Consider the following 10,213-nt stretch of genomic DNA (forward strand, 5'->3'; position numbering starts at 1 on the left):
ACAACATCGCGGCGCGGGAGTCACCCAAGCACTGGCCAGGCACGGTGCCTGCTTTACTTATATAGCCCACTTGCAGCCAGCTTCCCGCGAATTTATCGCCTGACTTTCAAATCACTTAACATTGCGGTACGAGAGTCACCCAAGCACTGGCCAGGCATGGTGCCTGCCTTACTTATATAGTCAACTGGAAGCCAGCTTCCCGCGAATTTACCGCGTGACTTTCAAATCACATAACATCACGGCGCGAGAGTCACCTAAACATTGTCCAGGCACGGTGCCTGTAAATTTGTCAAATAAAAGAGTTTCCCATACAAGGACTTGAGCTTGATCGATCAGTTTGTATGTCAGATATATCCTATAGTGTTTCGACATCGGCGGTTCCGACAAATGAGCAGCTTCGTTGAAAGAAGAGGTAGTGTAAAAACTTTCAGAACATGCGGGCAGACTGACGGATATTCATTTAACTGAATATTATCTTCGTTTATATAGATTGGAATAAAATCGACTCATTAGATTTGTCGAAAAAGTCGTTCTCGAAACTTGCAACTCAACCCGTTGCCAACTACTTCAATTACATATCAGAAATGTACTACTAATACTATTTCTAACTTTCTTTAACTTTCCACTCAACATCTTCAAACTATAGTACCCGCTTTACTTAAAAAATAATGTTTAAGCTAAGGATAAAAGGCCTATTGAAAAATTTTTCCCGTTCTATCAAGTTCTTGTTACTGGCGTTTGAGACTTAAAGTAAAGTAAAGTAAAAGTTAAACATAGCTAATCAATCATAGACGTCACCTTCTAATTCGGCAAAACTAATTATTATTTTCTTAAATAACTACGCCTTCGCTCAATCTTTTCAACATTCTTTCCGAATTGCCACAACCACAGGACTTAATTTTTGATTATGTAAGCTTGCATTGCCCTCATTAAGCAGGTGAAGCTTATGAATAAATAACACCTTTGTTGCTTCCTTTGTTTCCATTGACCTCCCCGCCATAAAGTAAACGCTAAAAATATTTAAATTCATGCATATTTCAAACCTAAAGTCTGCCAAAAAATGACAGACTAATAAACGGCCAGCGCTGAAGGGTGGTGGGGGCGGAACTGGGTTACATGCAATCGTGCTCTACACACGCAGTCGACGACTTGGCTTGGCTTGGCAGCCGAACAAGTGCGATAACATGGCCAACAGGTTTTGTTTTTGTCTAATAAAATATGTGCTGACATGTTGCCACACAAGAGTATAAAGTGCACGCACACAGCGACACTGGCATAGCGTGCAACAAAAGACGCCGTGCGGTGAATAAAGGCTTATATGTGCGTGTTGCGATGCCGGGACAATTGGCTCAAGTCAAATGGCGGCGGATAAGCCTTGTTGCTTAGGGACAAAATATGGGGCTGACGTTTCATATTAGTCTGCGACAGCGCCCTAAGTCGCTGTGAGGTGAGTTCAAATGAGGATAAAGCGAACAAGTGCAAGCGCTAACACGCATATACTTGCACTCAAGTTGAACTTATGTATGTCAAATGGACGGCGCGCAAATAAAAACAGGTGGCAACTGCATCACTCTTTATTAGTTAATACAATGTCAAAAGTGCGTCGCTTGGTATGGTGCAACATGTACCTACTACGAACACAATATGACTTGTAAAATAACTAGCGTTATGTGCGTAATTAGTTGTGTGTGTTCGCAGGTGAGTGTGTGGATAACAGGTGTTTACGATGGGAGAAGCGTGCGCGGCTAGCGGCTAGCGTTAGCGTGTATAGCGCGTACGAAGGGATGAATGAATGAAAGCTTTCTGGCCGAAGGCACAAATGCCAAAATATACGTACATAACGAAAAGTGAAGGCTAAAAGCTAATTGGTATGATTTCTAGTAAAGTAACAGCGCGAGAGAAGCAGAGAGACATTTGCATTGTACCAATGCACATCTGTTTGAGGGTTAGTGCAGGGTGGCCAGTGTTCGTATTGAAAAGTTATTAGATAAGCTATTATGGACGATCGAAATGTCCCACCTGATGTTAAAAAGAAGAAAGGTGCCTGCTTTATGCTTACTAATGATATGCTGAACGTTTAGCGTACATTGAGCGCCAAGAGGATCAACAGAAAGTGAAAATAATGTGGGTTCTTCAAAAATTAATATAGATAAATCTGTTATAGATATCAGCACACAAGTGTTAACCACAATTCCATCAAGGAAAAACACCACTAAGGAAAGATTTGGCTTAATGTAGTTCTAACATACAAGAGCATCTAAGAGTCCGAATTTAGGACTTTGGATTTTTTGAAAACATATATGCATCCTCAGTACACATCAATTCTTCAACCCAAGTATTGTAGGAGTCTTCAAAAACTGAGACACATTGTTTTATTCCGTCCTATAACCGTTTACCAGCAATTAACCGTCTGAAGAACAACAAAGCGGCGAGACCGATGTACTACCGGCCGAACTAATCAAACGCGGCGTCAATATTCGTAAAATATGGTCGGTCGAAAGCATGCCTAACGATTGGAATTTAAGTGTGCTCTGCCCAATCCACAAATAGGGTGACCCCATAATCTGCGCCAACTACCGTGGGATAAGACCAAACACTCCAACTCTAAAAGTATTCACGCAATACCCGCCGTTGGAAGCAAAGGAAGACCTCCACTTCATGGAAAAGAAGAAACGACTGGCGCGCTGTTCTTAACTCGGCTATAATCTTCGAAATAACAATATGGCAGCATTCAGGTAGTGTTCATATTGCGGGCTATAAATTCTATGGAGAGTGAGCAAGTTTGAGAACTTAAACATGAAGCTTTTCATACGCACATATTGCACATACTTTTCGATATTCTCGAGTAGAGTAGGGAAGAGGAAGGAAATGACAGTGCAGCATACCTAGTACAACAAACGGAAATGGAACACAATGTCAGAGCGACATTGGCGGATACAATGAAGTCGAAACGATACACACAGGCAGAGTGAAATGGCAACTTGAGTAGACAAGAAAAGGGATGACAATTGCGGATAAGTAAAGTGAAAGCAACATCACATACTGCTTTCTGAAGCGAGAACGGAAAATTTTATATAAAGTGTAAGGTGTAAAGTAAAGTAACCGATGTGCATAGAAAATTTCTTTAAAGTAGCATATGTCCATATGTGAATGTAATATAATATTAGCTGAAAATTATTTGGCCGTCGAAAGCAATTAAGGCTCATAAAATATGGCAAGCAACTGACTGCTCATATACACACACACATACTACTGCGCATATGTATGTCTGTGCTTTTGTTTTTGTAACAGCGCGTATTTAAGGCTCGAGTACTTCGTCGTTTCAGTTCGGTTGTAAAACGTTGTGCGTGTGTTTTAATCGTCTGACAGGATACGTTGGAGCTTTTGCCACAGCCGAGCAAGGACTCTTTAGAGTGTGAATTGAGCGGCTCATAAGTCTGTTTGTTGAGAAAAGAGAGCGCGTAGTGTGCCTTTGTATGTGTAGGTGAAGTTTTCGACATATACACAACGGTAAATTGCAGTCATTCATGGCGACCGTTCAGTCAGTGCGCTAATAGACACCAACCAAATGGCCAGATTTGACGACCAATTCACACATTCCAGTTGTTGAAAAATAGAGAAACAGCAGACACTAGAAACGGTTAGACAATTAACTGGTCTATACGGTATGCGAGAGTGTGTGTGTTTATGTATTTTTTGGAGTATTTCTACGTTTTTTAAACGACGCTGCGAAAAAGTACAAAATTTGTGAAGTGAAAATTTATTTCGAAAAAAATGTAGAAATAAATCTGAAAACTCGGGTGCTTTCCATATGATTTAATTAAACAATTGTTTTTTTTTTTTTGCATAATTTCCGCTTACAACGCTGGTCGATTGCAAAGTGCCGCCCCCGCCTTAATCTATACACACTACATACATATTAATAAGAGTAACAGTAAAAAAGAAAAAAAATTGAAAGGAAGCGAAGTTGCGCGACAGACACAGCACCAACAATACAGCAGCGTGGCTGCCGAAAGGCTGGCGGAACGAAATCGAAGTCAGGCGAAATTCGTGAAAAAAGTTAAATGTAGTGAAAGTGAAGGTGAACGCAGAAGTGCTAGTGGACAAAATAAAATTAAACTACACGCGCAGGCATAAAGGACGAACAAGGTGTAATAAAAAAATGTAAAACGTATAAAAGTGAAAAGGTATATACTATTATATACACACATACATATATTTAAAAAGTTTAAAAGTACGGAATTAATGGCGGTAGATGGTTTACGGTGCGCGACGATACTATGTTGTTGCGGAATTATGCAAATTTACAAAAACGACAAAAAAAATATTAGTTTAGGCAACTCAAGTTTTAATGTTAAGCGGTTTATGTGAAAATCCAGCCATGATTTTATACATAAAAGCGAAAAAATTATATTAATGAAGGAATAAGGAGTTTAATATAAAATAGTAAAACGTATAATAAAATATACATATGTATGTATGTACATATATGTATATAAAATACCTATAACATGTAAAGTAATAAAAAAGGTGTAAAATAAAAATATATGTATGTATGTAACTCAAAACTACAATATAATAAAAAAAAGGCACAAATGTTTAGAATATAACTTTTTCACATAAAATTTGAGGTAAAAAAATTATATAAAAAAAAATTTAAATAATAAAAAAATAATAAATAACAAATATAAAAATGAAAAAGAAAAAATAATAATAACAAAAATAAAAATTAAAAAATAATAAATATAAACAAATAAAATAACAATTAAAGAATTCTTATCCCTGTCTAACTAAAAAAATATTAACAAGAATATTGGTGAAAAAGCATTAAAATAAGCATGTGGCGGAAAATAATACAAAAACAATGATAACCAAAAATTCAACTCTAATAAGTATAAACAATATTTTAGATAAAAATATGAATTTTGTACATACCGTAGTTGCGTAATGGTACTGAAATTAAAAATAATATTAATTTTAGAATAATATAATAATAATACATATAGTATATACATATATGTATGTATATAAAAAAGTATTAATTAATTCATTAATTATATATATAATTAAAATAAAATCACTTAATTATTCTTAAAGAGAAACAAATAAGTGTTTCTGTATTTAGTTTGATTAAAAAAATATATATGAATATAAAACTGCATAATCATTAATTTTTCCGGGTGTTATATTGGGTAGTCGAAAAAGTTGTTTCGCATATTGTCAATAGATATCGTTGCAGTCGTATATCCCCAGTACCACCAATCACATTACCATATAACCTTGGAAAGATGAGATTTTAAGCTTCATTTAACCAAAAAAATTTAATTCGGGGAAGAGGAAAAATATTACACTGTTCAAAAAGTGAGAGAAAATAATGAAGAAATTCGCTATATTTAAAAAAAAATAAAAAAAAGGGAAGAATGCGACCCAAGCCATCAATGAAATTTGTGAAGTTTACGGAGACGATGCTGTAACAGTTCGGGTAGCACAAAAATGGTTTGGTCGCTTTCATTTTGGAAATTTCGAAATTTCGATTTACACTGATCGAATAATGTCTCTAGCAGAAAATTGGCAAAAAGTAGTCGACCAGAAATGGTACATATTTGTTTATTAATATTTTATATTAGTATAAATATAAAAAAAAGTTGAAGTTTGATTAGAAATACGAACAGACTTCTTGGACTACCCAATATTAACCCCGAACCTCAAGCACTTGCCCAGCGCTACAAGTAAAGAAAGACATTTTCTAAACAAATAAAAAAAGGGTTGATATAAAGTTAGAGGATAAAAAAATAATAATAAACCTCTCATAAAAATAATTATAAAAAAAGTATATTAATGGCAAAATTAATAAAAAAAAAAAATAAAAATAAAAAATAAAATAAAATAAAAATAAAATTAATAGAGAAATTAGAAAACAATAATTTCATTAGAAGAAAAAAATTTCAATTTAGAAAAAATATGCTATTGTCGAGTACGCCGGAAATATTATTTCGTCCAATAAGAAAACATAAACTAAATAAAGTCAAATAAAATTAAACAATTAAGGCCCATAAAGTGACTGAAATTTCGTCTCTTCACGGTATTTTAGCACTTTAATTTCATTTTAAATTGTCAAGCACGGGGGCGCTTTTTTCATGTCAATTGCAAGTTTCTCATTTTACATGCAGACGCGCACAGTACACAGGACAGAAAATAGCAAAATTGTCATTGGGAATGGGCGTCGAAATGTGAAATGATTAATTTAAGGCTCAAAAACGCCAACGAATGCTATAACCGAAACCACAACAACAACAACAAAAGCAACGCCAAGAACAGCTGCAGTAGTCGAAACAAGAGTGGCAGTAGCAACAGCAACAGCAACTCAAAGGAACAACACAACCAACGCCGTTGTCATTGTCACTGTCGCTGTCATCATCACTGCCGTCGTTGCAGTCACTGCTGTAATCATCGTCGTCGCAGTAGTAGTGTTGGCCCAAGTGCTGGTGGAGAACTGTTGAATACGGCCAATGACGCCGCCAGCTGCACATAAAATCAATTGAAGGCACACATACGCGCGCACACATACAGGCCGCCAGGCCAGGCATAGACGGGTGAAAAGAAGCCAGTTACAACTGTTAAGGACGCCCAACGCAGGCGCGGAAGCTGCAAGTGGAACGCCCAGCAAGTCAGGCAGGATATTGCAAGAACGTACCTATATAATAGCAAAGGCAATACTGCAGACCACAGAAGCAGTTGAGTAGGTGGCAGTGATAAAAGAGCGCAAAGCAGCCGTAGGTGAAGCGGGGCACAGCGCAGTATTCCTGTTCGCGTAACAGCAGTGAAAGCAATTCGAAAGTGTAGGAAAAGTCGTAAAAATACCAACGTGAAAATAGCGCAGAAGCTGGTGACTTGCTGTGAGACCCGCACGCAACAGCGCGCACCACTCCCGCGGAGAGGTTTGTATTGGCAACTCGCGAAGCGCAAGAACAAAGCATAACAACAGCAAAAACAAGGCGAAGGCAGTGCCAGCCGTGGTAACTGCAGCAGCCACAGCGCGATAAAGCACATTCCGACAGACCACAAGCGCAACAATGAAGCCGTCGGATTTGCTGCAATTAACGGAAAGGGTAAATAACGATTTTACTTAGATTTTTATATAGAATATTTGCATTGCTTCGACTGCGTACTGTGAGTTATTTTTAAAGCTATCGCATAACAGCGAGCGTCAGCCAAATACAACGTAACAGTTTCCCTGCACATGGCGATTACAGGAGAACTTATTCCCCTTCGGTTGATTTGTAAAATTAAACGAAATTAATAGGCATCAATAGGCTTATATATCTATATATTTACCTGCGTACATAGATTTCATTATTTCAAAAGCTAGATATTTTTAACTAGTAATGGGGTATGTCTTTTTTTTATAAATCAAAATATTTTTTATTTTCCTTAACACTATGTTTTTTAAATTTATAGATAGATTGAAAGCAGGCTCCTTTATTTTAAAATTGTAGAACTCTCCCTCAGAATATTCAGCCAAAATGTATGCATCAACTTTCTATCACAAGATATTCATTCAAAATTATACTTCTGTTATCCTAAATGTATGCTTCATTTTATTTTTCGGTTGCAGTGATTATTAAAAAATAGCATATTTTTTCAGAAGTCCAAAAAATATTGATCACATTTTAATGGCCTGATAAATACTTTGCATTTCAAGCATTTCATTTGCTTTGCTATACTGTATTCACGTGTCATTCTTCTAGACTAAAAAAGAGCTGAAAACAAAAAGGCCTGCATCGCCTGGTATGGAATTTCAGCATAGCTCGTTTATACAGTTAGAATAAGTGGTCTCATATCGGCGGTTCCGACAAAAGGTCGGATTGATTGTTCAATAACTGAGGAACTAGTTCGTTTATATGCAAACAGACAGACGGATGTGGATAAATCGATTCACCTTTTCAGGGGCATTCTCAAAAGGGAATTTTAGAGGTTCAAACACCTGTTTTTATATTTCTCATTCCTTTTTTTAAATTATGGAAAATTTGAACAGAAGAGCCCCCACTGAAATTTGTTTTTGCGTACTTCGCTACACTTTAAAGAGTCTCCGATGTTTCCTGCGGGGTATTACAAACATCGTCAATCTTAGTATATGCTGTTCAGAATATATTAGCCTCTTCACAGATTTGCCCTATATGTATATTTATTGTACTGGTACAAATTAATGTTGAATTAAATAATTATTGAAAGCGTTAAATTCCAGAATTATTTAACAACAAATAATATTAATAATTTAATTAAACAATGAAATGGAAAAAAATTAAAATTATCTCTGAAAAATAATCAAAAATGATTTCCACAAAACTCAAGGGCGTGCAAATATTTACGTACACTCGCACATGTACATATGCACATAAATACCTTCATACGTGAGTATTACGAGGAAAAATAAATTTAACTGTGAATCATTTTCTGTTATACGTCTGTTGGTCATTCAAGTCATGCAAGCTGTACAAGTCACTCGATGTCCCTTAAAGTCATTTATTCGGTACAATACGCATGCGACTCGTATACATATATACATACACATTCGCACACATTTATGACATTTTCAACATGCCAGCGCAGTGATAAGTTTTCCCCAACGATCCCAAGTGCGCTCATCACCAACACAACGCACAATTGGGCGAGAATGTTCTTAGTGAGTGGGCCAACACGGCGTATACGTTACATTTACAAATTGTGCGTTCACACCATGCTGCCGTTGCGGTTTTTTCGGTTAAAGTGTGGCAACATAGGAGCAGTAAGAAACACCAATGTACGCACCCACTCACACATACACACATATATTCAGAAATATATACATACATATGTACATACATACAGGCGTATATATATGCATGCCTACATGCATTAGGGGGTTATTGTTTATACACGCGTCTGTGTGTGTGTGTATGTAGACTCACAACAATCCTTACGTATTAATGTTCGATTGCGTATAGCTTTAATGAAACTACAACACCTCAACACCCGCACCCTTAACAACGAGCAGTTCGTTTCGGCTTTCTGTCTTAGTCAAGATAATGTCCTTTTGAATGCACAAACATGTTGAGCACAATAACAACAACGCATGCGAAAAGTTTCAAAAATATCAGGATGAATGGTGTGATATATGCATACACAAACCGTTAAAACCCTATACACATATGCTTTAGACTTTATTGTAATTTTTCTCGTAATTGTCGTGCCTTTTCTTTTGCTTTTGTGAATGAGGGGATAAGTCAGCGCTGCGCAACACATTGTCAACTTTTCTCTCTGTATCAGCTGCTGTCGCTTAATGATTCAAGTCATATTTTTGCGTAATAAATGTGAATATTATATACAAAGGTGGCAACCCTTTTTACCAAAAATATACAAAATTGCAATTTGAAATGTGAATATTTCAGAGAAAAGTGGATACGCGTCCCTGAAAATGATATAAAATGTCATCAATGTAATTCGGCTTGCACAAAAATCGGTGTAAATAATTTTTTCGAAGTATGGCAACCTTTAAACAAACAGTTCTTTGCAAATTCTGTTTGTTATGCAAATCATAAGGATTAAAGCAAAACTTCTAAAAATAAAATTCTGACCATGGACCTCCGAAATATGTTTTTGGCGCCTTGGCTACGCTATGGTGTAATCAATTCATTTCTTATACTTCATTTCTACTAGTAAAACTTTAGTTACAGCGCTTGCTCTCTTTAGAAGTATTATCAATCTAGCCACTCATAACCGAACAAACAACTGATCTCAAAAATTGAGACTGTGTTAATCAAGTAGAGATGCGATATATCTATTTTTTTACGAGGGATCGAAAACAAGCATAGTGAGCAAAAAAAAAAATAGTCAATCGTGACTCTCTCCGAAAAAACAACAGGGAGGGAAATTCGATCGGGGGTAGATTTTGAATTTATAAATTGTGCTGAGTGCTTTTGGAATCCCTCTCGTATCATCAAAACGAAGTTAAGCCAATTTTTAGGCTTTTACAAATTTCAAAAAAATATAAACTATATATTTAAAAATGTTTATTTTCTAAAACTTAGTAATGAAAAAATTAAATATTTGAAATTGAATTTTTAATTTTTAACGCGGTTGAATACCTAACTAGAGAATAGTGAGCGGGTTTCTATTTTCATACACCAGCTTGAGTACTTTTCGAGCCACTCTCGTATGATTAAGACGAACGTAA

At 36.1% G+C, this 10,213-nt stretch overlaps 1 protein-coding gene and 1 long non-coding RNA gene across 2 annotated transcripts in view; one reads left to right on the plus strand and one right to left on the minus strand.

Annotated features, from left to right (window-relative positions):
• Window positions 1–4,934: 4,934 nt before the first annotated feature.
• The window catches only part of LOC108976240, a 27,512-nt gene continuing 22,233 nt past the window's right edge, over window positions 4,935–10,213 (minus strand). Inside the window, exon 3 of the long non-coding RNA XR_001993931.1 lies at window positions 4,935–4,953. This is a non-coding gene — a long non-coding RNA (uncharacterized LOC108976240). The remainder of the gene's footprint in view (window positions 4,954–10,213) is intronic.
• The window catches only part of LOC108976239 (high affinity cationic amino acid transporter 1), a 21,520-nt gene continuing 17,835 nt past the window's right edge, over window positions 6,529–10,213 (plus strand). Inside the window, exon 1 of the mRNA XM_018945193.1 lies at window positions 6,529–7,109. Within this exon, the coding sequence (XP_018800738.1) occupies window positions 7,074–7,109 (36 nt within the window). The 5' untranslated portion in view covers window positions 6,529–7,073. The remainder of the gene's footprint in view (window positions 7,110–10,213) is intronic.

The sequence above is a fragment of the Bactrocera latifrons genome, unplaced genomic scaffold (genome assembly GCF_001853355.1).
Source record: "Bactrocera latifrons isolate USDA-ARS-PBARC rearing strain unplaced genomic scaffold, ASM185335v1 scaffold_74, whole genome shotgun sequence".
NCBI lineage: Eukaryota > Metazoa > Arthropoda > Insecta > Diptera > Tephritidae > Bactrocera > Bactrocera latifrons.